The sequence below is a fragment of the Panthera leo genome, chromosome D2 (genome assembly GCF_018350215.1).
Source record: "Panthera leo isolate Ple1 chromosome D2, P.leo_Ple1_pat1.1, whole genome shotgun sequence".
Lineage (NCBI taxonomy): Eukaryota > Metazoa > Chordata > Mammalia > Carnivora > Felidae > Panthera > Panthera leo.
This window is the reverse complement of record NC_056689.1, coordinates 86569747-86597505: the sequence shown is the minus strand read 5'-3', so window position 1 is coordinate 86597505 and position 27759 is coordinate 86569747. Positions and strand designations below refer to the sequence as shown.

Genomic DNA, 27759 nt, shown 5'->3' with positions numbered 1-27759 from the left:
AAGCTCTTGGAGCCTCTGGTTCTTGAGGACCTCCTGCGGGCAGTACCCGCCCCCCTCAGAAATGTGCTGGGAACCTTGGCTGCGGGAAGGACGGGAGGGACTGGGAAAGCAGTCTTCAAGATGCCCCAGCCCACTGTCCCACCACCCATCAAACAAGGATTCTTTATGCTTCTTTTAGGAGAACTGCTAAAAGTTATGTGTGTTCTATTTTTTTTTTTAATGTTTTTTTATTTATTTTTGAGACAGAGAGAGAGCATGAGCAGGGGAGGGGCAGAGAGAGAGGGAGACACAGAATCCGAAGCAGGCTCCAGGCTCTGAGCTGTCAGCACAGAGCCTGACGCGGGCTGGAACCCACAAACCGCGAGATCGTGACCTGAGCTAAAGTCAGACGCTTAACCGACTGAGACACCCAGGCTCCCCAAAGTTATGTGTGTTCTTAATTAGAGACACGAACTCACTTCACAGAGCTGACAAGCCCTCCTTGGAGGTCAGCCCCGTGTCCCCACGGCGCCCGCATCCTGGAGGCCAAATGTCCCACTCACCAAGGGATGCTGTGGTAACCCGTGCGCAGGTCGGGCTCACCGACGTGGCCCTGGCACACGAGTGGCATGAGGTTGCCACTCGGAGCGTTAGGACCACTGGCCGCCCTCAGATCTGAGCGTGTGCGGGAGCGTGTTCACGGCTGTTCCTCATGTTGCAAATCTGGATTTCATTTTTCACAGGTTTCTTTGTTAACAGCAGGAAAATCAATTTCAGAAAGCAGAATTCTAGCAGCAACAGCTAGCTCACATTTGCTACTGCCTAAAAAGGAGAAGGAGAAGAGGAAGGAGAAGAAGGAGAAGGAGCCAGGGAAGGAGAAGGAAAAGAAGGAGAAGGAGAAGGAGAAGGAGAAGGAGAAGGAGAAGGAGAAGGAGAAGGACAGAGACAAGGGCAAAGACCCCAAGCAGGTACCCTGACAGTGGGGCTCCAGGCCACGGACTGGGGCCACGCAAGAGGGCCTGGACCCACACCAGGGCTGCCGGGCCGTCGGGAGGGTGCCCCAGGGTGTGTGCCCCCCACCCCCGGCAGAGGGTGTGCGGGTGGGAGGGCAGCTCTCTGGAGGAGTGGGAAGACAGCTTCCTCGTCACGTGGGGCCCCACCTCGCTTGCGTGGCAGTCCTGTCCGACTGCCCTCCGGAGCGGGCGCTCCCCCTGGACTCCGGCCCCACGTCCTCCGTGCTCTCCTTTACGCGGCGCTGGCCGGGCCTGGAGGTGCCGGTGGCGGGGTCACCGCGAGCCGGGGTGCCTCCGGGTAGACTCTGTTGGGCGAGGGGAGAGAGCACCGTCTTCGTGCCCTCGGGAGTGACGTCAGAGCGGGTTTTGCCTGTGAAACCGAACGTGGCTCTGGTGTGGCTCACAGCCCGGGCGCGGACCCCAGGGAGGACAGACGTGTGCAGGGGTGCTCTCGGGGCGGGGCGGGGCGGGGGTGCGGGTCCGGGCGGCACCCCGCCCCCAAGGGCGCCGGGGATGCGCTGCCTTCTCAAGCTCACCACCTGTCTGCTCGAGCTCAGCCGCCTTCCAAAGCGAGTGCGCTGTCCCCGCTTTACAGCATCCAACCGCGGTTCCTGACAAACGGCTTGAGGACTTACCGGCCAGCACAGAGGAGTGGGCTTCCTACTCCTGCCCCGAGGAAGCGATATCTGTATTTAAACAAGATAAAAGCGACTTTACCGTCAACGCGTCAAGCATCCAGAAGCCGGTGAGTTGACTCAAAGAAGTGGTGTGGGCCGTGGCCACGCGCCCGCCAGCCTGCATTCCCGAACCGTCTCCCCGAGCTGGAGCCTCCCTGTCGTGAAGTACGCCCAGAAGAGGGGCGGGGACAAGGCCCGGCCTCGCGAGGTGCCGAGGAGACACTTGTGGGTCGCCGCCCAGGCCAAGGCGCAGAGCAGGTCAGGCCCGGGGACCGTCCCCAGGAACGCGTTCCCGGCCGCCGCTCTCCCCAGACGACTGCCGGTGTCAGCGGGAAGCACTTCCTTCCTTTCGCCACGCACCCCCCCCCACCCGCCAGGAGCACCCCGAACACGCCAACGCAGCTGCGTGTCGGGGTCTGTGGCTGCCGTGGCCGTGGCGGTCGGCACGGGCCGGGTGGCAGCAGCCTCAGACGTCTCTCCTCTCGGCCGCGGAGCCCAGGCGTCCAGAGTCCGTCTGGCCCGGCCCGAGTCAGGGCGTCAGCGGGGCCACCTTCCCTGCGGGGCTCTAGGGGAGGGACTCCCTGCCTCGCCCAGCTTCCGGGGTCCCGGCGTCTCTGGGTCAGGGCCGTGTTCCCCCCGTCTCTGTCTCCGACCTCAGGGTCCTCTCCTCTGTGTCACAGCCCTCCCCGCTTCCCTCTTACGATGACCCGTGGGGTGATGTCTAGGGCCCGTCTGCCTAACCATGAGAATCTCTCCTTCTCAGGACTTTTTTTTCTTTTAAGTCTGGCATATGGTAATGCACCATTTCAGTTATTTCGTCCATTAATAACTAATATTTGAGAACATTTATATAATAATGGAGCTTAATCTAAGGGAAGTTCAACTTTTTTACATTTCAGTGTTGGGTATTAATTAAGAGAAATGGTAAAAATAATTACGGTCAAAATTATTACGTCAAAAATATAATAAATGCTTGGTGTTAAGTCTACATACAATTCAGTTTTTGGCATCGGGTTCTTTGGCTGCAAGAAAGAACATTCGGTTTACATCATTAAGGGGAATATTTCTTAATGTTGGGATGGGCTCTTGGTATTTCTTCTGCTGTTGATTTTTAGCAGAGTTCTCTGATTGTATGAATGGAGTTGAGTGGAGAGGTACTGATGGTGTCTATTCCAAATAGGAGTACATACGTGATTACTGTCGTGATGAGGAGGTAGGCAGGCAATGCAACCTCTCTATATTTTTGAGGCCAGTAGGCTAAGCCTAAGGAGTTTAGCCAAGACTTAGGAAGAAAAGCCCATACAAGATAGAGTATGAAGCCAAATTGGGAGCTTAAGAAAAGAACAAAGCCGTAGTTGCCCTTTCTGGCAATGGGGGCAGTGAATTTTCCACCATTTTCCCTGTGGTTTTAGACAACCTTTCTGACCTGGGACGCCAGAGCACAGGGTCAGCCAGAATGTTTCTTTCACCACCAGAGAAGATCCCCCCTACACACACCTTTTATTTTAACTATTCTTGGGGAGCATTTATATAAGATTTTTTGTTATTTCTTCCTTAAATTTGGTAGACTTCCCTGGTGAAAACCTTTAGGCCTATTCTATGAGGGAAGGTCATAAATTATGAATATAGTTTATTTCATGGTTATACAGATCTTCAGATTTTCTGTTTCTTCTTACAATTTGATGGATTGTGTTTTTCTAGGACATTTTCACTTAATATAAAATTTCAAATGTATTGGCATAATGTTGTTCTTAATATCCTTTTATTATCTTTTAGTGACTGTAGGGTCTGTAGGGATTTCTGTGTCTTCCCACCCCTCTTTCCTGATCAATCTCACCAGGACTTATCAGTCATTAGTCTCTCAAAGAACCACATGCTTTCCAGGCCACCCAAAGACCGCTAGGTTTCAATGAAGTTCCTGAAGGGGCTGCTTTACTTCTAGATCACCCTTAACTGTAAGGTGCAGCCCTTTGGGAACCAGCCGGGACATGTAGCTTTCAGTGGGCCCTCAACTCCAGTTTTTTGCCTCCACCTTACAAAAAAAAAAAAAAAAAATCAGAAGCATCATTCAGCCTCCCAGCTTCCTCTTGAATCAGCAGACATGCCCAGGACAAATGTACCCCAATACGTGAGGCTAATTTCTCTGGACACCCATCGTCTTCCAGGTCTCGGCCCAGTGATTTTTCCCAGCATTTCCCAGTTTTCAGTGCTTTTAGTGCATTTTAAAAATAGTTCATCCAACTTCTCTAATTTTATCAAACCTAGTTCATCTTTGTAAGCATTAGTTCTTTTCGATCTATATTCAATTTTAAAGCAGGTATTTGTGTTCCTAAAGAAAGTCTGTTTTTAATGGATCAGTAGTTTTTAGTGGAAGAAATCTAACAAAAACATTAATTTGAGTAAATATGTAAATGGATTGTTTCTTTGTTTTTAAAGTTTACTTATTTATTTTGAGAGAGAGAGAGCACAAGTGGGGGAGGGACAGAGAGAGGGAGGGAGATGGAGAATTCCAAGCAGGCTCCACACTGTCAGCACAGAGCCCGGTGTGGGGTTCAAATTCATGAACTGTGAGATTGTGAATTGAGCTGAAATCCAGAGTCAGCCGCTCAACCAACGGAGCCACCCAGGCACCTCATAAATGGATTGTTTCTTGTGAGGACTTTTAACTGTACTTGGATGTTGAAGACTGTGGGTGATTTCACACGACAAGATAAAAGTTATTAGTGAAGAAGAGGAGGAAAGCACATCATTCATTCATTCATTCATTCATTCGTTGTTCAACAAACACTGTTGAACACCTGCTGTGTGCTTAGAGCTGTGCTTGGAATGGAGAAGGATAGAGATTTTTGTAGAAAGACCCTAGAAGCTAGTGGTCTAACCTTCCTCCCTTCTTTGACCTTACATGTTTGTTGTGTGTTTATGTAGACATACAGTTTATATTATCTGGACCACTTGGTCAAAGCCCTGCAGAAGATGTCCCTTTACGAGCTCACCATCCCAGTCCTGCAATTGGGCGTACTAATTGCAGCCTCCGTGGTAGACAGCAAGAGCCTCCAAGATCTGTACCATCTTCGGTCAGTATAGCTGTTTTATTTTCAGGGAAACTGGGGAGCGTTTAGGTGGCTAAAATGAAAATTTCCCCGAAGCAATATAAAAGCAAACAGCGTTTTCATATATCAATTCTGTAGTCAACTATTTCTATAAATAATAGTGCCTATGATTTGTAAAACCAAATAAATCAATATATTTGAACATAAAATAGTAATTTTATTTTACAATTTCTACCTGGTCTTTAAGAGAAGATCATTGTTCTAAGGAAATGCACACTGAAGTGTTAGAATAAAGGGCCACTGTGCCTGTAGCCGACTCTCAAATCATCCAGAAGAAAATATAGGGTGTTAGGGGAGGAAGAGAAAACGGTAAAGCAAATGTGGTGAAGTGTTCACACTGAAGGAATCTGGGCGAGGGGCGTATAGCAATTGTGGTATTTGTGCCGCAAGCTTGACATCATTTCAAAATACAACATTTTACACCAGAATCAAAGTGGAGCCTCTCTCCTTGAGGGGGGAGGTGGTCAGAGCCCCAGCCACTGTGCCACTTTTACCTCTGAAGGTGACCCTGAGACCATAAGGAGGTATTGAGTAAAATACACGAATGAGTATTAAAATTTTCTCTGCCTGAAATTTGGTAGAGTCACCTGTGTAATTTTGCTTGGGTTTAAACATTATTGAAAACCTCACTAAATTATACATTTCTCTTTCCGTTTACCAATTTTTATCGGGTCCCAGTACAGCCTGACTCTGATCTACCGGGTCCTGTGTAACCCCATTAACTCTCCTTATTGCCCCCCTGCCCCTAGACTTGCCCTAGTTTGTTCCGATTTGAAGTTGCAAGAAGCAGCGACTTACCACGAAGAGGTGGTCGGGCAGACATACCTTTGCAACATGGAGCAGGCCAGGTACGGCGCCTCCCCCGGCTGTTAGGTCTCCTGTCGGCGGGACACGCTCCCGTCCGGAAGGGGCGACGTGGCCAACCTGGGGCTGCTCTCGGCTGAGTCCCCTCCAGCCCCAGGCCCCATCGTTCATCACAGCCGGACGGTGGGCTGTGGGGAGACCCTCGGCCTTGGAGGCTGTGCCTGGGGGGGTGCAGACCTGTGCCTGGGGTCAGTGCCTGGGGTGGGGGCTGTGCCTGGGAGCAGTCATGGGCATTTTCTATTACCTGTAATCTCGATCTTCCTGTAGCTATTTTCATTTGTATTTCTTGACGACCGATGAAGTTGGACATTCTCAGATATTTCTTGGCCATCATATTTCTTTGGCGTCTTACTTGCGTTATTTATGTTAGCTGCAGAAAAGAAATCGCCTTGAGAAAGGAGAAAAACAAGGAACCGCTCTCCGAAGAAAGTCTGACGACGGTGCCCGAGCCCGTAACTACGGTCCAGAAAGCAGAGACAAAGCCGCTCATAGCGAAGGATAAGGTACCCACTCTGCCCGCAGCACCGTGTTCCTGGCTGGGCAGGGACGGTGCCGAGGCTGCAGCCCGAGCCACTGGCCGGGACCTGCTGTGACTGCGCTGTGCCCAAACCCTCCTGCCGGGTTTCCCGTGTCCCCTCCCTGTGGGTCCCGGACGTCTCCGGGGAAGATGGGGCTACAGACCGCCATGGAGTGCTCCCCCCAGGGGCCTGGGCAGGACTCAGAGAAGACAGGCTGGGGGCGGCACGGAGGGCCCACCAGGAAGGGCAGTGGAGGCCCGGGCAGCTAGAGAGGCGGCCCCGGAGGTCTGACCACCAAGCAGCTCTCCCCTCCACGCAGTGGGCACACTTTGGGCGGTCTTGCCCCCGAAGGAAAGTCACCGTCCAGGCCACCATGCTTGGGACACCGCTCCATACTTGGGACTCCGTTTGTGAGCCCCCAGAGTCAACCGTCTGGGACACTTGGTAGGAACGTGCCAGGAGCCCAGGTGTCTTGCCGAATTCAGGGGCTCGGTGACCCCTCCCGTGCTGGTGCGGGTGCCGCGTGGTACAGGACAGCGGGTCCACGGAGCACGGGGCTCGGGCGGGAGCAGGGGCCACCTGGTGCTGGGCGTGCTGGGCGTGAGGCAGCCGGTCAGAAGACAGAGGCCCCGGGAGACTGCACGCAGTGGAGACAGGGGGCCCGGCCCGGCGAAGCGGGTCCTCCTGGCGTGGAGCCGCGGGGGCACACGTGCCTGCCATGCCTTGCAGATCTTGAAGATAAACAGAGAGACCGGGACTGGGCTGGAGGGGACGTCCTTTCCCCTTCTGTGGACCCTCAAGGCAGAAGTTCTGCTGGAGGTGGATGTGTACCAGCCTGCGAGGCTGCTGCTGTCGGAGGCCTACCTGGCCTTCCAGGTGAGAGGCCGCCCTGCCCGCGGGGACACGCGCCCTCTGCTGGGAAGCCAGCCTGCTGCTTGCCATTCTGGAACACCCATCTCAGATTTGTATCTGAGTCGCTGCCCTTTGCCTGACGTTCCTCTGGTTTCCTTGCCTTCTGTACACAGAGTTTGCTAACATCCCTGCTTCCCATGGCTGCCGTGGGCCTGATTCCACGGCCGCTTTCTCTTGGATGGTAGGGCTCCTAGCGGGCCGTTCAGCATTGCGTTTCCTGCCGTCGTGTGTGGAGGTTGAGAGCCTGGAGGCTCGGACTGAGCCCCCCGACCCATGAGTTCTGTCCTGTCTCCTCAGGTGTGGGCCCTGCAGGTGTCTGGGGCCTCTCCAGGGCCTCCCTGGAAGCCTGGGGTTTTCCGAGCCCCCTTGGAAAGGCTGGCACTCGGGCCTGGCTGTTCAGATCTTCGCTCGGCTCCTTAGGCCCCACCACTCCGTCCGCTGGGCTTCTTGAACCTGTTCTGTCCTCGAGCACAGATCTTTGGTCCTCCTGGTGTCCCCCATGAGCGGCCCTTCTAGTGCCTGGAGGCCACAAGCCCAGCCTCCCCTCCCATGCTGGGCCTTTGCTTTTCTCCTGGGCTGTGTCCCCATGAGCATGGATGCCCACGTGTGCTCCCCTCCTCCGAGATCGTGGCCCTCCAACGCCTGCGGATGGGTGGTTCTACCTGCGTCCGGCTCTGAGAACTGTGTCCACTGGGGAGCCAGGCAAAGCTACAGAGCCAGACAGGTGGTCAGAGACAGAGAAGTCCCCGATAAAGGCACAAAACTTCAAGGCGTGGGAGGTTCAGGCAGCGGGGACAGGCGTGCGGGTCTAGGCCAGCAGGAGAGCTGTGTGCAGGCCTGGTGGCCAGATAGGCGCGTGCGGTCCAGACTCCAGGGCCAGGAGGGGTGCGAGGGGTGGGGCCCGAGAGGCCGCAGCGCCCTGCTGGCCACGGCCTCTTCTGAGAGCCCCTGGGGCAGAGTCAGTCCCCAGGGCGTGGCTGGGCCACCTTTGCCGCCTCCAGATGCCACCCGCCCCTCCTGAACCTGACACGGGTCCCACATGCCCACGGGTCTTTCCCTCCCGGCCATCCGCTGCCCTGAGCCACCCACCCCATGGCCGCGCCTCTGTGGGGCCACAGCAGTCACAGCCTGGTGACATGTCCGTGGGATGTCTGCAGGTACGGGCCCCGCTTCCGTCCACGGCAACCCGCCATCAGCCTCTTTGCCGTGGCTCCACCGGCCAGCAACCCCCCCACCCCCCCCACACGTCCGCTTCCCGTAGGCACCTCGTCGCCCTCCCCGCCTCCAGCCTGCATTTGCCGTCCAGGGCCCCGGCTCTTGGGACAGCAGGCCCCAGGCCCACCAGGCCCTCAGTCTGTTTGGGCTACGTGCTGGCTGCCCTGTCCGGGGCCACCTCGGACTGCCGCTGTTCCGGCCCGCGTCCTCCTGCCGGCTGCGGGTCAGAGGCCAACAGCACCCCCGCCCCACGCCCAGGCCACCTGCGCCATGCGCAATGGGCGGGGGATGAGACAGCCCTGGCCAACTAGGGTGCAAAATCTGCTCACCTGCCGGCCCTTGGCCAGCATCTGGACGGGGGCTCCTGGGCAGCGGGGGAAGGGGGGGGACACTGGAACCTGCCGCGAAGGGGAGGGGGCTTCCCAGGGCCCTTGGCACTGTTGGAACCCTGGAAGTGGTTTCAGCACAGGTACAGGCCTCAAGCCCCCCCCCCCCCCGCCCCGTGCCCTGAGGGCAAATATGGGGCCTCCTTCAGAGGTCAGGGAGCAGCCCAGTGGACACGGTGCGGGAAGGCCCGGTGCCCGGAGCTGCTGTCTCTGTCTCTGTCTCTCTCTCCCTCCCGACCCCCCTCCTGTCTTTCCACGTCCTTCAGGAGCTTGATGATCCTTGTGCCCAAGCAAGATGCCTGCACCTTCTGGCGCAGTTGGCGAACAAGGAAAGAAACTACGGCCAAGCTAAGCAGTTGGTGCAGTGGGCGCAGCGCCTGGGGGGCAGCGAGGAGTTCTGGTACAGCTCAACCCTGACCCTGGCGGACACGCTCCTGTCCATGGAGGGCAAAGGCAGAGAAGTGGCGGTGAGGGGGCCGGGTGCGCTCAAGAGGGGCCCGTGGCCGGTCCCGGTGGCCGAGGGCCACACCCCGACGCCACGTTGCCATCCCCAGGTCTGCCAGTTGTTTCAGAGACTGATAGACACCTTCAAGCTTCTGCAAAAAGAGAGACCGAACCGAGTGCCCGTCTTGGAGTTTATGGCCACAGACCTAGAGGCCAGGTAGTCCTTTGTAAGAAAAGCTTAATTTGCATGACGGTCGTGGCTCACTTTGTCCTGTATGCGGCATTTCAAACCTATGGCGTGCAGGGAGTCACGCGGAGAGCCCTCCGCCCACAACCCCCTACCCAGGTGACCTGCCCTGGAGCAGAGCCTTCCCTGGGACCCCCTGCCTGCTGCACGCGGCCCCTGGGGGAGGGAGGCCTGGGGACATCGCGGGAGCCCGACCTTCGGCCTTCGGGCTCCTGGGGGCAGTGTGTGTTTCTTTCCAAAGTGCCTTTTTCTTGGGACAGGGGCGCAGGCGGCTTGGTTTGTGCCTAAATTCTCAGGGGATGCTTCTGAGCAGACGCTCTTATGCTGAGGGGCGGGCCCAGCCCCGGTTGGGGGCTGGCTGCAGGGTCTTCTCCACCCTTCACCCTCCGTCAGTGTGGAACTGCGTCCGGGAGCAGACACCTCCCTGGGGTCTGTCCTGCTCCGTGTCCGCCTCTGTTCTGGCCGGTGGTTCCGCGCCTCCCGCCCGGGGGGCAGACGGCAGGTGCACTGGGGACAGAGCCTCCAAGAGCAGCTCTGGGTCTCCTGTGCTTACCGGTCTTGCAGACTTTCAGCTTGTTTTTGAGCCAGCTTTCTGGTAACTTCTATCCTTCTAGAAAATCGTTTCCTCTGGTTGTGTTAGTAGACGTGTTTCTGGGCTCTTCCCCTGTGACTTCACAGAGCATTTCTCGTAGGTCCCGCTCCTCCTCGGTGCCCTCACTCTTTTCCCAGATCAGACTCCACACCAACGGCTAACTGACCTCAACAAAGAAGCAGCTCTGGCTTTCTTGACCAGAGCAGCCGGGACTTTGTCGTATTTTGGTTTTCTTGATTTTCTGCTTTGTCTTTGTTCAGTTCTTGGCTGTGTATTTGAGAGGCGCTGTCCTGTTCCGTTTTCACTGGTCCCGTGGGTCACCCAGCCTGTCCCCACTCCCCTGGCAGGCGCCCCTGACGTCCCCTGGCAGCGGCCCACAGGCCTGATGTGCGAAGACCGCCCCGTCCGTGTGGGTTTCTGTCCCTGAGTCAGAGGAGAGCGGTCCTGAATTTCCAGAAGCATGTGATGGCGGGGTGCGGGCTGCTACCTTCCGACTTTATTGCGTTGTGACGGAGGCGTGTGTGTGGCCCGTGTGGTCTCTGCTCTTCCGGAAGCGCTCCTCAGGTGTTTCCTTCGGCAACGCTGGTGACACTGCGGTGGCCACACGTGACGGCCCACGTCCCCTACAGGTGCGTGAGCCTCCAGATCAAGGCCGCTCAGGAGTCAGCTGATGGCGAACCTCCCGGATGCTTGCTTCTGCTGAACAAAATGGACGATTGCTTGACGGAAATTGAGAAAAGGTTGATCACCTGGGGCTACAGAGACAACTGTGTGGATATAAAACTAGAGCGCGCCAAGATAAAGAGGTGAGCGGCCCTCCCGGGCCCCCGGAGCTCTGCCAGGGCCGGCGTGCCGCTCCCCCCCATGACCGCGCACTGGCCCCGGGGCTGTCCAGGCCGTTCTCCCTCCGGCCCCCTCCCCGCCCCTGCCCCCCGACTCCGCGTCCTGACCACAGGCCCAGCTTTCCTCCTGGGTCAAGCCCCCACCGGCCCCCGTTGCCCTCCAGCAGAACCTCCTCCTGGCCCCGCCCTGTGGCCGCGGGCACCTCCGTCCAGGACAGCGGCACAGGGAGGTGTCCTTGCTCTCATCCAGTCCCCCCCGTGTCCCACCAGCTCCGTCTCTGCACACACACGGACGTACACTCACAGCCCCGCACGCCGCCCCACCCGCACACGCAGGCACACACGCCCACGCCCACAGCGTTCTCACATCGGTCACACACGCGTGGGCTCGTCACCCGTGATCACTCACAGGTGTTCACACACAGCCTCGCACACGTCGACCCCGCACACCCCTGCACCCGCTCACACTGGCTCTGGCCTGAGGAGCAGCCCAGGCGCTGCCCTCCAGTGGGGCTCTGTCACCCTCCCCCATGTGACCTCCCGAAGTCCCCACTGTCATCACGGGTAGGCGCTGGCCCAGAGGCAGAGGAGTGAGGCTTCAGTAAATGCCCTCCCCCTCCCGCCTCCCCTCCACCCACCCCGCCCTGGCCACCCGCGTGCTTGGGGTGCACACAGGCATTTCGAAGCTCAAAACCGCGTGTGAGGTACTAACAGCGGCCTTTGTGAGGGACAAGGAGCCTGCACACAGGCTCACAGTGTGCACAGTGTGAAGGGTGGCCTTTGGCCCGTCATCACAGAAGTGACACGCGGTCGTGGAAGAACTTTAAAACATGCAGAAAAGCACCAATGGGAAGATTCGGTGGTTGAATGAGCACAGTTAACGTTGTGTTGGTTCGCTGGTCTGTCTGCCAGGTGTAGATTTAACTTTGACAAAAGCAGTACAGGGCGCGTACTTGTTTTTGTATCTTTACATACGAGACATCTCATCAAAGGGTTTAAAGTACTAATAAAGATATAGTCACGTAGAAATTATATACTCCGCACTTCGTTAGTGCTTTGAGATTTTTGTTCTGAACCCCACTCTTGGTCTTATAAAGATTATGTGCCCAGAACGAGAAAGACCAGGAGCAGAGAACCGCGTATTACTTGGAGGCACATGACTTGGTCCAGAGAGCTGTGGCTGATGCAGAGGAGCTCTTCTGCAGCGTGCGGGCCTTACTGTCCCTGCAAGAGGTGAGTCTGTGCCCTGGGCCCCCCGCCCCCCGGAGCCCAGAGCACCCCCGGGGCACGCACAGACGCCCCCCACTTGCCTGAAACAAGCCGCCGGCTTCCACTTCTGGGAGTGACACCGACCGGATTTGCCCTCCCTTCTGAAATAACCAAAAAGCAGACAAAAACGTGAAGCAGATGTTCAACACACTAGATGTCAGCATCCGTGCCGTCATCCTGAGCAGAGGCGGCCCCACCTCCGTCCACACTCCGGGTGGCCGAGGGGCACCCAGGGGGACAGGTACGGGGCTGGGCCCCCACTCAGGCTTGGGGCAGCGCCTGCTCCCACCAGCGGGCAACCTCGTGACCCCGAGGCCAGTCGGGGATGATCCAGCCCCGGATGAGCCCTGCCCCAGATCAGCCTGCAAAGTCATCCAAGTGTCTGCGCACTGGGGTCCCAGGGCCAAGGCAGGAGCGGGGCACAAATGTCCATCCGCCAAAAAAGCAAGATGCGCCACGTCTGGCAACGGGTGAGAAATCACCGTGCCAAAATCCCAGTCAAAACTCGCGTGCGAAAATCACCATGCCCGAGCGGGAAATACACCTCAGACAGTCTGTGAACTGGCACAGATACCAGAGTTCAAAGGCAAGGATGTTAAAAATTACTACTGACTGCATTCCTCACGCTCCAAAGGCTAAGTGGAGATACAGGAGACGTAAAGAGAGAGAGCTGGGGAGGCACGCACCGGGTGGGTAGGGGAGCAGAGACTGAGAGGGTCGGAGGCGGCCGCGGACAAGAGTGGAGATCGCCAGAACACCCGTGAGCCGACGTGCCGAGAGCGCAGTAATCGGAACCTTGCGAGGAGAGGAGGGCCAGGAGGGGACAAAGGCTGTTTGAGGAAATAGTGGCTGAAAGCCACTATGAGCCTACTGGAATCCAAGTATGCCAAGGGCACGTTGTGACCCAGCTGTCTCCGGCTGGGGGCGGCGAGGGCTCTTCGAGACGGGTCAGAAGTGAAAGCACACGGTAAGTGCAGAGCAGCCGACTTCAACAGAAAGAGTGCCGTCTGGAAGACGGTGACGCAGCGTCACGAAGAGCCTGGAGCGAGAGCTGCTGATCGGTACCCAGCAAACACGTCTCTCGAGGATGAAAACGAAGTAAAGACTCCCCCGGACCTCCAAGACCTGAGCGCGTGGCAGCGGACACGTGACGGGACCGCACAGTTGTCCTTGAGGCGGAAGGAAATCGGCCCCACATGGAAATGTGATCTGCACAGATGAACGAAGGGCACGGTGAGTGCGAGCTACCCGGGAAAACCTGTGACGATTTTCTCTTGTTATTTAAATCTCTCCGAAGGATAGCTGACTGTTCCGGCAAAATGATAACAGCGTAGCATCAGGTCGGTAGCACCCGTGAAAACAAGATGTGTGACAAGAGTAGTGTGACGGAGTTTTGTGCTCTGAGTGGAGTGGCAAAATATACTCTAAACCCCGAAGGGATTACGAAAATCTCAGAACAAAGAGGCACGCCTAATAAGCCAAGAAGGGCTTAGGAGATCCTAAAAAGCATTCACTTGTCCCTCAAGAAAGCGGAAAAAGGGGAAAGAGAATAAAGAACAGCCGGGCCGTACAGGAGACAAACAAGTCATGTCCCAGTCCCGCGAACCAGAATGGTCTGGATCCCCAGTTAAATGACAGAACTCGTCAGACGGTATGAAGAAGCAAAATCCAACCATGCGCTGCCTACAGGGAAGCCACTTTACAGACATGACTAGGCCGGAAGTAAAAGGATGGGAGACGGTACACGATGCTGACACACAGCGAAGGAAGCCGGGCGGCCCCACCCGCATCAGGCAGAGCAGGCTTCGGAGGAAGAACGTCACGGGGACGAGCGGGTCGGTTTCACGGTGTAAGGGGAGCCGGTAACCACGGAGACATCATGTTCTAAACTCTAAATACCTAATAGCAGATCGTCCAAAGAAACGAAGGAAAGACTTGTGACATTGCGGCGGAGAGGCAGACAAATCGGTATTAACAGAACAAGTAGACCTCAGGCAGAGAGCTGGGTTTTGCACCACCACCGACCAGGTTGCATAGTGGGTGTTTATAATGCATCTCCCCAGCAGCAGCAGGATCGCATTCTTTTTGTTTCGTGGGCACACGACACAGTCTCCACGATAGATCATATTCTGGATCCTAAACATAGAACAAGTCTCAATAAATATAAAGAGATTTAAATAAATAAAAAAAAAAGATGGTGTACCAAGACTGCTATGGAATTAACGTAGAAATCAAAAAGCAGCATAAAAGAATAGTTTAGCCCATGGAGGCAGAAAGCTGATTCGTGGTTGCAGGGGAGGGGCTGCGAGGCCATAGAGAAGAGATGGCTGTTGAGTGGGTAAGGGGTTCCCTTTTGGAATGACAGAAACATTTTGAAAGCAGAGGAGGTGCCTCCCAAGGCTGAACACACGAAGCACCACCGAGCTGTGCACTTTGAAACAGTTAACTTCACGTTATATGAACTTTACCTCAATTAAAAAACAAACCCAGAAAGCTATGGGTGGAATTGCCCAGATACATGGAAAATGAGTAGCATCTACCAAAATAACTATGAGCCAGAGAGCAAATCAAAAGGGAAAGTGTTTCTGAACTGAAGGGGGGAAAAACACGTCAAAATTTTTAAGGCATCTCTAATGGAATGCTTAGGGGAAATTTTGTGACACTAAATGACCGTATGACAAAAGAAATAAGATCCCAAATTAATGACCTCAGTCCTCACCATAAGGAAGGAGATAAAGAACCAGCTCCCCAATGAACAGAAGAAAGGAAATCAAAGATCAGAGCAGAAATCAGTAAAATAGGAAACATTAAATTAGAAGGTAAAATCAATAAAACCACAAGTTGTTATTTGAGCAGATCACTAAATACACACACTTCTGCCTGACTGATCAGGAAGAAAAGAGAGAACGTGAATAACCAATATCAGAGAATAAGAGGTGTGACATCACCGTTGATCCCACACATATTAAAAGGATAATAAAGGGCTATCCTGAACAACTTCACGATAATGTGGAAGATTCCTTGAAAGACACAAACAACCAAAACTCACTCAAAAGGAGACAGATCACCTGAATAGCCCTCCATCTGTTAAAGAAACGGAATTTGTAGTTTCCACAAGGAGAACCTCGGACCCAGAAAGCTGTAGCGGCAAATCCCAGCGGACATGTAAGGAAAGCATAACACCAATTCAACACAAACCCTTCTGGAAAACTGAGGAGAGGGGAGCACCCTATGAGGCTAGTGTTACCCTGATACCAAAACAAGAGCCTCAGATAGATGCCTCTCGTCACGAACATAGATGCAAACGTTCTAAACAAAAATTCAGCAAATTAAATCCAACGATATGTAACAAGGAGAAGACATCAATGTCAAGTCGGGACTATCCTGGGAATTTTTTTTAATGCTTTTGCTGTTGTTGTTCTTTTTTGTTTATTTATTTAAATTCAAGTTAGTTAACATACAGTGTTGTCTTGGCTTCACGAGTAGAACCCGGTGATTCATCTCTTACGTATATGATGCCCAGTGCTCATGCCAACAAGTGTCCTCCTTAATGCCCATCGCCCATTTAGCCCAACCCGTCACACACCTCCCCTCCAGCAACCCTCAGTCTGTTCCCTGTATTTAAGAGTCTCTCATGGTTGGCCTCCTTCTCTGTTTTTATCTTATTTTTCCTTCCCTTCCCCCACGCTATCTGTTGTGTTTCTTAACTTCCACATATGAGTGAAATCCTGTGATATTTGTCTTTCTCCGACTGACTTATTTCTCTTAGCATAATACCCTCTAGTTCCATCCACGTTGTTGCACATGGCCAGATTTCATTCTTTCTTCATCACCGAGTAGTATTCCATTACGTATATAAACCACATCTTCTTTATCCATTCATCAGTCGATGGACATTCGGGCTCTTCCATAATTTGACTGTTGTCGATGGCGCTGCTATAAACGTGTGCCCCTTTGAATCCGCATGTTTGCATCCTTTGGATAAATACCTAGTAGTGCAGTTGTGGGTTGTAGTGTAGTTCTGTTTACAGTTTCTTGAGGACCCTCCACACTGTTCTCCAGAGCGGCCTCACCAGTTTGCATTCCCACCAGCAGTGCAAGAGGAAGGTTCCCGTTTCTCCACATCCTCGCCAGCATCCGGAGTCTCCTGACTTGTTCATTTTAGCCACTCTGACCGGTGTGAGGTGTTATCTCAGTGTGGCTTTGATTTGTATTTCCCTGATGAGGAGTGATGTTGAGCATCTTTTCAAGTGTTGGTTGGCCATCTGGATGTCTTCTTTGGAGAAGTGTCTATTCATGTCTTTCTCCCATTTCTTCACTGGATTACTTGTTTTTTGGGTGTTGAGTTTGAGAAGTTCTTTATAGATTTTGGATACTAACCCTTTATCCAGTATGTCGTTTGCAGATATCTTCTCTCATTCTGTCAGTTGCCTTTTCGTTTTCCTGATTGTTTCCCTTGCTGTGCAGAAACTTTTTATCTTGATGAGGTCCCAATAGTTCATTTTTGCTTTTAATATTTATTTTATTTTTTAGAGAGAGAGAGAGGCAGAGAGAGAGAGAGAGAGAGAGCGTGTGCGCATGAGCGGGGGAGGGGCAGAGAGAGAGGGAAAGAGAGAATCCCAAGCAGGCTCCAAGCTGTCGGCGCTGAGCCCAACACAGGCTCAAACTCATGAACCGTGAGATCATGATCTAAGCGGAGAGTCGTATGTCCAACTGACTGAGCCACCCGGGAATTGTGTAACATTCAAAATCAATCAATTTGGCTCACCATATTTTTTAAAAATTAAAGTAAAAACATACGATCACCTCAGTAGATGTGGAAAAGCAGGTGACTAAACCCAACACTCATTCCTGATTGAAAAAAAAATACTCTCAGCAAACTATTAATAGAAGGAAAACTCCTCAAGCTGATAGAGGGCATCTGTGGGACTCCCATCACACCTGGGTGGAAGTCCAGGGCTAGGACAGCGCTATGTACTCTCACCCCCTTCCTCCTGAGTTGTATTTGAGTTGTAGCCCACTCAGCAGGTGAGAGAAGGAAATTCAAAGTGCCCTGTTGGGAAGGAAGAAATACAGAAGCCTTTGCTTTCAGACAGCCTAATCACGTGTATGGAAAACCTCATGCAATCTACAAAAATGATAATAATAATAAAGCTACTGGGACTACCAAGCAGTTGCACCAAGGCTTCAGGACGCAAGGACAAGATGCAAAGATTAATTTTATATTTCTGTATACTCCCAACAATTTACCAGATATTAAAAATTCAAAAACAAGGGCACCTGGGTGGCTCAGTCGGTCGAGCATCCAGCTTTGGCTCAGACCGTGGTCTCGCAGTTCGTGGGTTCGAACCCCACATCAGGCTTTGTGCGGACAGCATGGAGCCTGCTTGGGATTCTCTGTCCCTCTCTCTCTGCACCTCCCTCACCCATGCTCTCTCTCTGTCAAAAAGAAACATTAAAAAAAATTTTTTAAATAAAAAAATTCAAAACAATACCATTTGACAGAATGAAAATGAAATTTGATAAAAAAGTGGAAACACCTACCCTGAGAACTGTAACACATTGCTGAGAAAGTGAAGGAGGCCCAAACAGATGGCGGGATATACCATGTTCATGGGCCAGAAGACTTGATATTGCTAAGATCTCAAATCTCCCTAAATTTTCTGTAGTCCTGACCAAGAAGCTGCAGGCTTTTTTACAGAAATTGACAAAATTATTTTAAAATTCATGGGGCGCCTGGGTGGCGCAGTCGGTTAAGCGTCCGACTTCAGCCAGGTCACGATCTCGCGGTCCGTGAGTTCAAGCCCCGCGTCAGGCTCTGGGCTGATGGCTCGGAGCCTGGAGCCTGTTTCCGATTCTGTGTCTCCCTCTCTCTCTGCCCCTCCCCCGTTCATGCTCTGTCTCTCTCTGTCCCAAAAATAAATAAAAAACGTTGAAAAAAAAATTTAAAATTCATATAGAATTGCAAAAGACATAACATAGCAAACACAACTTTAAAAAAGAAAAACTAGGGGCACCTGGGTGGCTCAGTCGGTTAAGCGTCCAACTGCGGCTCAGGTCATGATCTCACGGTTTGTGAGTTCGAGCCCCACACTGGGCTCTGTGCTGACGGCTCAAAGCCTGGAACCTGCTCTGGATTCTGTCTCCCTTTCTCTCTGCCCCTGCCCCGCTCACACTCTGTCTCTGTCTCTCTCAAAAATAAATAAACATTTTAAAAAAGTTAAAAAAAAAAAAAAAGAAAAACTAAGTTGGAGATCTAACACTATCTGATTTTAAGACTTATTATAAAGTGACAGGAACCAAAGCAGTGTGGTTTTAATGTAAAAGTAAGACATGAGATCAATGGAACATAACAAAGAATCCAGAAATAGACACACTTTACAGACACAAAACTGATTTTCAACAAAAGAGCAAAGGCAATTCAGTGAAGAAAGGCTACTCTTCAAAACAGTAGGCTGGGGGTGCCTGGATGGCTCAGTTGGTTAAGCCAGCGACTTCAGCTCAGGTCATGATCCCATCGTTTGTGGGTTCGAGCCCCGCATTGGGCTCTGTGCTGACAGCTCAGAGCCTGGAGCCTGCTTCAGATTCTCTGTCCCCCTCCCTTTCTGCCCCTCCCCCCGCTCATACTCTGTCTCTCTCTGTCTCTCAGAAATAAATAAATGTTAACAAAAATTTTTAAAAATAAAATAGCTAAATAAAACATTGGTGCTGGAGCCACTGGAAATGCACACCCAAAACACAGATGGAAGGACTGAGCTCAGAGCAGATCATAGACTTACAGGTAAGAGCTGAAACTACAAAGCTTCTAGAGGAAGACACCTCCGGGACCTTGGGTTCAGCAAAGATTTCTCACCTACGGCAACAAAAGCATGATCCATGAAGGAATAAATTGATAAATTGGAGTCTGCTCTTCAAAAGACACTATTCAGGGAATGAAAAGGGAAGGCACGGACTGGGAGAAAATATTTGTGAACCATATGACTGACAAGATTTGATCCAGAATATAAAACACTCTTGGGGCGCCTGGTGGCTCAGTCGGTGAAGCGACTGCTCCGGCTCAGGTCACGATCTCGAGGTTCGTGGGCTCGAGCCCCGCGTCGGGCTCTGTGCTGACAGCTCGGAGCCTGGAGCCTGTTTCGGGTTCCGTGTCCCCCTCTCTCTCTCTGCCCCTCCCACGATCCACTCTGTGTCTCTCTCTCGAAAATAAATAAGCATTAAAAATTTCTTTTTGATTTAAAACACTCTTAAAACTTAATAATAAGAAACAACCCAACAAAAAGAGGGCAGTTGAGCAGACACCCCCAAGGGGAACGTGTGGATGGTGGACGATGACATGCAGGGATGGTGAACCCACCAGTGAACCAGCGAGACGCCGACGGTCATGGAAAACCACAGCACGCTGTGACAATGGCTACGATCGGGAAGACTGAGCATACTGATCGTCAGCGAGGACGGGGAGGGACAAACCTCCGGCCGCTCGGCTGGGGGCGTAGCACGGACCACGCTCTGGCAGTTAGACACAGGCCACCGTGTGAGCCGGCCCCGGGTGTGAGCGGATAAACGCCCCGTGGCGGGTTCTCCCCGTCAGTTAACGGGCACGAATGCGCGCAGCGATGTGGATGGGCCTGAAATAATTAGGCAAGGGAACAGCGCCGGAGACAGCACGTGCCGTCAGCCCACGGGCGTGAAACCCTAGAAAACGCAAACCGGCTCAGAGTGCCGGAGTGTGGCTGGCGGCCGCCAGGAGGGAGGGACTGAGGGACGCGTGCGTTGTTTGGCTGTGGAGACGGCCCGAGACGTCTCATCGGAGCTGATGGAAGCACGGGGCGTGGGGGGACGCGGGGCCTGCCCGCGCCCTGACTGTGTCTCTGCGCGCCCAGGTACAGAACGTCAACACGCCTCTGATGAGGAGGCTGGCGCAGCTCCGACTCCATCTGGCGGAAGTGTCTCTGGACCTGCTGGAGCTCATCTGGGCGGAGGCCCTGGCCCGCCAGTTTGAGCAGAGCCCCGTGGAGAGGCTGCTGGTCAGCTACCTGCAGAGCGTCAGTGACTACACCTCCGTCGGCTTGGTAACCGTCCCCGAGCCCAAGGGGCCTCCCCCGCGTGCGGGTCTGCGGGGGCCGTGCTGTGATGGCAGGGCCACCCGGGGGCGGCTGGCGGGACGAGCCCTGGGCCTGGCGGGCCTGGGGGTCTTGCCGAAGAAAGCCCCCCCCCCGTCTGACGGTCGGTGGGGGGTCTGCTGGCGGACTGTGCACGAAGCACTGTCCTCCCCAGGGCGTGCGTGTGCTTTGCCTAAGCACGTCGGCATGCTAAAGAGCTCCTCAAAGCTGAATTCGTGTTGTTAAAGAGCGGCTGAATTTGCAAAATACCCGAAGGAAACACATTCTGCCATTTTTAGACACTCTCCTAGATTTCATGTAGTATGAGTCAAATTAATTTGACGTAACTATGGAGACGTGGAAGATAGCCCTGAAACCGAACTTGAGGCAAACTTACATTATTCGTTGGTGAGCCCCACCTCCGGGTTCTGCAGCCAGGCTTCCGTGACCTCCCGACGCCTCAGCCCCGGAGACCCCCCCCCCCGCCAGATGCAAAAGGGAGCGTTTCTCAGAGTCCTCGGATGTTGTCCCTCCCGGGGGCCTGAGACCAGGGACTCCAGGGGCGCGACCCGGGGACCCGGGGACGGGAGGGGGCCGGTGCCTCCCAGGGCCGGGCGAAAGTAACCACAGGCGCTTTGTGCTCCCGAAGAAATGGTTCACCCTGAAGCGGACTCTGGCCCACGTGGTGCTGGCGCAGCTGGGGGCCCTGCACTGGCCACGCACCGGCTTCGCGGAGCTCCGCGCCCGGCAGCTGGGCCTGGCGGGGAGGGCCCTGCGCCTGCTGGCCGTGCAGGCGGACCCCGTGCGCCCCACCGTCTACTGGGAAGAGGGCCTCTCGGTACGCGCTCCTGCCCTCGGCTCGCCCGCAGACCCCTCACCCGCGCGCGAGAACAAACCGTGTATCTAAGACTCCCCTACTCTCAGTAAGAACCGGGATGTCAAACAGGCCTCGAATTGTCCCTGGTTGAGAAGGTGGTGTGGCCTGGGGCGCCTGGGTGACTCAGCCGGTTAAGCCTCTTACTCTCGATTTGGGCTCGGGTCATGATCTCACGGTCTGTGAGTTCGAGCCGCGTGTCAGGCTCCAGGCCGACGGCGCGCAGCCTGCTCGGGATTCTCTGGCTCCCTCTCTCTGCCCCTCCCCACCCCTCAAAATAAATAAATAAACATTAAAAAAAAAAAAAAGGAGGGTGGTGTGGCCGGAGCGAGGGAGAAAAAGGCAAGAAGTGGTCTGTCCGGTGTGACCAGCCGGTGGGAGAGAAACACAGACCGCTGGGGACAGACTGGAGAGGAGGGGGGGCAAACACACGGGTGGTCCGAGGGCAGGACGTCCCCGGCAGCGGCCCGCGGTTCCTGGTGTTCCCCGCACCTCAGCAGCTCTCCAGCGAGTCCAGGGTGCGCCCAAGTGCGGGTGCAAAACCCCCGCTCACGTGCAGCAGGGGACCCGAGCCCCTTCCTCCCTCCCACCACCCACACTGCCTCGTGGAGCCGACACAACGGCTTGTGCCCCCGCACTGGCCGCGTCGTGCACGCAGGCCCACACCCTTCTCTAGGGCCCCCTGCCAGGCTGCCCCGCGGGCCGGGTGCCCCTGGGGAGCACCCCACCCCCGAAGGGACCCTGCTGACGCTGCTGCAGGGCTCCAGGCCACCGTCCAAGGTGCCTCGTACATACCCCTTCTTCCATCTGGAAGGCACCTGCCCAAAGGCGAAGGCAGGCTCATCCCCACAGACCCTGCTCTTCTAGGAAGACCCCCAGCCCCAAGCGGCTGAGCTGGCCGACAGGGGCGCCTTCCCCACAGGCAGGTGCTGAGCCGAGCGGCCATAAGCCTCTGGAGACCATTCTGGAGGACGACGCCTGCGAGGATCGCTACAGGGACCAGGGACCCTCCAGGGCCGCCTCCCAGGAGCACGGCAGGAAGGGCTGGGATCTGCAGGTACGGCCCCTCCCACGCGCCCCGCGACGCCCCGCCCGCAGCCCCGGCCTGAGCCTGTGTCCCTGCAGAGAAAGATGAAGCTGGCCCAGCGGTACCTGGCCCAGGCGTCCGAGGTGCTGCTGCAGTGCGTGCGGGTGGCCCTGGGCGGCTGCCTCCTGGACATCGCGGCGGCCGCCAGCCTGGAGATGGTGGAGTGCAGCGGCACCCTGGACCCTGTGGCCACCTGCCAGTTCCTGGCGCTGTCTCAGGTGTGGCTCTGTGCGCCTTCCTCCGGGCCCTTCTTGGCCACCTGGGGAGAGAGCGGCCCCGGAGCACCCGGCGCTCCCTCCCGCCGGCGCCCGGCCGGTCTCTGCCTTGAGAGCGGCGCTCAGCCGGAAGAGGGCGCTTCCGGCCACCGGAAGCAGTAGGGAAGGCCGCCCCCCCACCCAGGTTCCCCGAGCCGCAGCCCCTGTTACCGACATCCCCGGTGGCCGGGCAAGCCTCGTGCTCTTGAGGCTCAGAGCAAAGGGGTGGGCGGGTGCCGGGAGCGCGGTGGCGGGGGGCCGGGAGCAGCACGGCATCCCAAGAAGCCGGTAGCAGGAGCGGCCGTGCAGCCCCGTCCACCCTCGCGCGTGGGCGCCACCGGCCCAGGGCAGGGCTCAGGCCCCCGGGCCCCTCCTGTCTGGTTCAGAGCTGCTCGGCCTCAGAGATGATGCGGGACGTGCTGTTCACGGCCACGGACGACACCAGCAGCTCACAGCTGGCGGCCCTGCTGCGGCTGGAGCACCAGCTGAAGCGGAAGGGGAGGACGTCCACCAACTTGTTCGCGAGCGTGAGGCAGAGGCTGGCGGTCGTTTCCAAGGTGAGCGAGCCCCCCGAGCCGTCCCCGTTCTCACAGCTGTGCTGCGTCGCTCTGCTGTGGCCAGCCCGACTGGGGAGGATTCGGGCCGGGTCCAAATCCTGGCTCCCCTCTTGTCGGCGCGCGGTTCTGGGGTGCCACTCACCCTCTGTGACCTCCCGTTCCTCGAGGGCCTCGTGGGGATGAGGGCCCGCCGCCCCGGTGACCCTACATCCCAGGCCCGCGGCAGAGGGCGGGAGCCACAGGGCCCCCGAGGGTCCTCCTTCAGCCGCCGTGGAACGCTGCAGTCACCCCACCTCCTCGTGCTGGGACGAGCAGCTGTGAAGAGGGGTATTTGAAGGAGCGGGACTCGGTGAAAACCTAGCAAGTCGGGAAGCGGCCTGGAGCCCCCTGGCTGGTCCCTCTCCCCTCCTTCCCTGTTGCTTCTGTGCACCTGTGTGGGTCTGACCTCGTTCCCTCCCTCCACGGCTTCCTGTCTCCCTCCGTCCCCTGTCTTGCTTGCGGTGAGGCGTCCTGTGCTCCATGGGAAGTTGAGGGGCGCCCCTGGTCTCTTCCCACCAGATGCCAGTAGCTCCCCCTCCAGTCGGGACACCCCGAACTGTCCCCAGAACCGCCCCCTGCTGAGAGCCAGGGCCTTAGCCCCCGTGCTGGAAAGCCTCCCTCCTCCTGAGGAGCACTGCAGGCCCCAGGAGGTGCAGGGACCGCAGGCCGGTCCACAGGCAGGCCGTTCCCCACAGCCCAGCTGCCCACCTTTGGAGGACACGTCCGTGTGTGTCACTGTGGCTGGGGTGATGGTGACCCAGCGCTAACTTCAGAGGAAACCTGAGGGACCATGTACATCAATCAGTGCATGTGCAGGGCTGAGGACAGAGCCAGACGCAGGGGGCGCAGGAGCTCGGTCCAAGACGAGACCCAGTCCGAGGTGGGATGAGGTCCAAAGTGGAACAGGGTCCATGGTGGGACGGGGTCCGAGGCGGGACGGGGTCCATGCGGATCAAGTTCGAAGACAGGATGGGGTCCATGGTGGGACGGGTTCCAAGACAGGACAGGGTCCATGGTGGGACGGGTTCCAAGACAGGACAGGGTCCATGGTGGGACGGGGTCCGAGGCGGGATGGGGTCCAAGACAGGATGGGGTCCATGGGGACAGGGTCTGAGGCGGGACGGGGTCCGTGGTAGGATGGGGTCCGAGGCGGCCATCTCTGTCACGGGTGTTGTGTCAACTCCTCCTCCTCCTCCTCCTGTTTCGAGGATCCTTGTGGGAGACCTGCACTGACTCTGGTCACAGACTCGGGGGTCGGCTGCACCTGGGGGTGGGGCGCAGAGCACAGCCAGGCTACCGCAGCGGCCACAGCAGGAGCCAGGTCAGTGGTACCAAACGCTGTCTTTAAAGGCCCAGCTGTGGACACACTGAGAGCAGGCTGAGCTCCAGCTCCCGAGAGGGGACTCTGTCCCCGTCTGTCCCTGCATCACTGCCGGCCCTCTGGGACATGTGGCAGGCTCGAATACTCCAAGTGCCTCGAATACTCCAAAGGCAAACGTTTAGTGATAGGAAATAAAATTTGACTGCGTAAGACAGTAATTCTAACATCTTGTGGAGCTGAAATTATTTTGTGGAATTAATAGGCAAGACAGTAAAACAAAGAGCAGGAAGGATTAGATGAAGGATTAGATGATGCCGAGGGTCTGTCACTCCTTGGGAAAGGTAAAGTTACATCTTTATTAGACTCTAATGAGCCAAAGGTGAATGTCTTAGTTCCCAGGGTAACCACTAAAGTAATGTGTGACTAAGTTAATAAAAAGGAAAAAATCAAATAATAGTATTTTATTATCCCAGAGACAGGCAGAAAGAGCGGGGGAGGTGAGGGAATATAAAAGCATATGGTCCCAGTGGGGAAAAGGCAGAGCAAAGTAGACAGAAACCCAACGGGTTTGTGGTCGTAGTAAGTATAACAAGCCGAAGACCAAGACTGTCAGAGTGGATGAAAAGAAAAACAAAGTCCAATTATGTGCTGCTTAAAAGGGGTACGTTTTACACACAAGGACCCGGAAATATTGAGCGGAAAAGATGAGAGAGAGCATCTACATCATGAAGTTACTACTGACATGAAAGCTGGGTGACCCGGAATCAGTCAACAGGGAATCACAATCCTAAACCTTCACATACGATGACGGAGATTCAAATACCCAAAGCAGAAGGGATAGGAACAGAGGAGCCCTGGACAGGCCCACGTCTGGCGGAGGACCCACGGCCACGTGGACGGCTGGACGGAGCGTGTACCAGAAGGGACCAGAGCCGGGCCGTGGCAAAGCTGAACACACCAACAGAGCGAGATCCTCCCATTTGTTTTCCAACCACAGTGAGACTGAATTAGAAATGATGCAGCTGAAAGATACCGTTGCTTTGAGAGCATCATCATCGGTTAGTCAAAGAAGGAATCACAATGAAATTTAGAAAGTGTTTTAAACCGAGTTAGAGAATGAAAACACTACATGTCAAAACCTATGAGACTTGTCTAAAGCAGGGCTTAGAGGAAAAATACAGCCTTGACTAGAGGGAGAAAAATCTTAAAAACGGTAACTAAGATTTCGATTTCTAGAGGCTGGAACAAAAACACCTAAGAAAAATAGAAAATAAAAAATTAGAAATACAGCAACAGAAATAGCGAAATTTGAAAACAAACATACAATAGAGGAAACCAACACTGATCAAAGGGCTCCAAAGAGAAGATTTTGATAAAGTTGATGAACATTTAGGAAGACCCAATAAAGAAAAAAAAAAAGGAAAAAAAAACCCAGAAAGATTCCAATACCAGTACCAGAAAGACATCATAGAGACCCTTTGGACATCACAAGGCTCGTAAGGGAATATTCTCTATAACCTTACTCCAGTTATCTTGACGATTGGGATGGAATAGACAAATTTCTCAAAAAATACAACGTACAAGCTGACAGAACAGAAAATCTGAATAATTTATTAGCTGTTAAAGAAATTGAATCCTTTATTAAAAACATCCCCACAAAGAAAATCCCAGACCCAGTCGGCTTCACCAGTAAATTCTGCCAAACGGTGAAGGTACAGATAACCTCCCCAACGCTCCTAGAGAATAGGAATACTTCCTCTTTCTTTTAAGGTCTGCTAAGTCTCCATACTGGAAACCTAGTGGTGGTGCTACAAGGAAGGAAAATCTCTCTCATCGGCAGACACGAGACACTGGCCAGCCAGATCCTGGTCGTGCGTCAGCATCAAACGGCCACGTTCCCTGTGGCTTCATATTAAAAACATGAACGTAATTCACCATATTGATAGAACTTGATGAAGGACATCCTTTAAACCCCGAGCAAACCTCAGCCTATCTGCTGAAGGGTTGAAAGATTTTCTCCAGCCAGGAGTGGCGGAGCCCTGGAGGCCGTCAGCGCTTCTGTTCCGCATCGTCCAGTGAGGCCAGAGGTGAAAGGCGGGGTGAAGGAACAACAGTCAGCACAGAGGCCGGGAGCCCAGCCCGATGTGCCCATTTCGCAGGTCGTTAGAGAAGCGTCAGCTGCACTCCGCATGCCAGGTGCAAACAAGCAGAAAAGGAAAATACCTGAGTGACACTGTCTTCAGTAGCAGCAAAACAATCAGTACCTGGGGGAAATCGGACACGAGATACCCCTGGCCTCTCCCCTGAAAACTACAAACCATCTGAGAGAAATCCGAGAAGATGCGCACAGAGGAGGTGGGCTGTGTGTGGGCGGAAGGCTCCGTGCAGTTCCGACGACCGTCTGCTCTCTGTGGACAAAGGGACAGGTGTGTGTGCTTTCCTCCTTGGGCTGACTCTGGCTGTGTTCCCCCGAGTTCGTGGTCAGTATCGCTCTCTAAGAAAGTGGCCCGTGGTTGACGATGAGCCAGAACCACTTGACAGGTGATCCCGCACCCGCCCTCTGTGGAGCTCATTCCCATGTACCTGACCTGTCACTGGGCGGACAGGAGTCTCCGGGAATGGCTCCCAGAGAGAGGGGTGCCCAGAACCGACCTGTCCTGATTCTCCTGGGCGGCCTTGTGAGCCTAAATGCCAAGTCACCCCAGGAAGGCGTCCTATGGGCCATGAATCTGCAGTTGCCACAGAAGCCTCATCAGACTCCCAGCAGGCGTTTACCTTTTTAAGAACTGACGATCCAATTCTAAAATTTGTGCAGAAATGCCCACTTGCTATACAAGGTATCAGGACCTTGTTATTGACGCGATCAGCATGTTATTGACACATGGGGAATATATACACATACAGAGACAATGACCAGTGGCACAGAAGAAAAGTCTGGAAATGGACCCATCCACATAACGTCCAACATATGTCAAGGGTGACCCCGAGGGGCGAGGGGCACCGTGGTGCAGATCCCGGTGACAGGACCGAGGAGGGCACCTGTCGCGATGAGCCCTGGGTGCTGCGTCGAAGTGTCGAATCACCACATTGTACACCCAAAACTAGCATAGCAGCACATGTGTACTTTAATACAAACTTAAACACAAGCGAGCCCGAGAAAAGGCCCCGAGCTCACATCCCGTGGTACTGGGGATGTGCTCCCGTCAGTGAGAAAAAGACACTCCCGCAGGAAAGAATGACAAGAGTGGAATTTCACAAAAGATACCCAAATGGTCGATAGACATTTTTATTGGCCCCCAACTTCATTAGTTATTAGCGGAATGCAAAGAGGCCTGCATTCAGATGCTGCCAGACCCCCAGAGGCGCTAAAATGGACAGGTTCAGCAGGACCCGGGTCACACGGGTGGGGTGGGCCTGCATCCACGCAGCAGCCCCTCTGGCGTCGGGGTCTGTGCTCAGC

The 27759-nt window shown here is 54.7% G+C and overlaps 1 protein-coding gene, 1 long non-coding RNA gene and 1 pseudogene across 4 annotated transcripts in view; 1 reads left to right on the top strand and 2 right to left on the bottom strand.

Annotated features, from left to right (window-relative positions):
* Nucleotides 1–27759, top strand: part of CFAP46 (cilia and flagella associated protein 46) — a 94867-nt gene that overhangs the window by 52540 nt on the left and 14568 nt on the right. For all 3 annotated transcript variants that reach the window (XM_042907885.1, XM_042907884.1, XM_042907886.1), the window contains exons 30-44: nucleotides 723–947; nucleotides 1588–1737; nucleotides 4595–4743; nucleotides 5529–5627; nucleotides 6014–6146; nucleotides 6891–7037; nucleotides 8941–9141; nucleotides 9229–9335; nucleotides 10587–10763; nucleotides 11897–12032; nucleotides 19949–20137; nucleotides 20817–21005; nucleotides 21964–22098; nucleotides 22167–22346; nucleotides 22769–22939. In XM_042907885.1, the coding sequence (XP_042763819.1) occupies nucleotides 723–947; nucleotides 1588–1737; nucleotides 4595–4743; nucleotides 5529–5627; nucleotides 6014–6146; nucleotides 6891–7037; nucleotides 8941–9141; nucleotides 9229–9335; nucleotides 10587–10763; nucleotides 11897–12032; nucleotides 19949–20137; nucleotides 20817–21005; nucleotides 21964–22098; nucleotides 22167–22346; nucleotides 22769–22939 (2388 nt within the window). The remainder of the gene's footprint in view (nucleotides 1–722; nucleotides 948–1587; nucleotides 1738–4594; nucleotides 4744–5528; nucleotides 5628–6013; nucleotides 6147–6890; nucleotides 7038–8940; nucleotides 9142–9228; nucleotides 9336–10586; nucleotides 10764–11896; nucleotides 12033–19948; nucleotides 20138–20816; nucleotides 21006–21963; nucleotides 22099–22166; nucleotides 22347–22768; nucleotides 22940–27759) is intronic.
* Nucleotides 853–22390, bottom strand: LOC122201896. Its single transcript, XR_006194367.1, has 4 exons — nucleotides 22194–22390; nucleotides 5888–6013; nucleotides 1628–1678; nucleotides 853–1362 (listed from the first exon to the last, which is right to left on the bottom strand). It is a non-coding gene; the product is annotated as an uncharacterized LOC122201896 (long non-coding RNA).
* LOC122201894 lies at nucleotides 2666–3143 on the bottom strand (annotated as a pseudogene).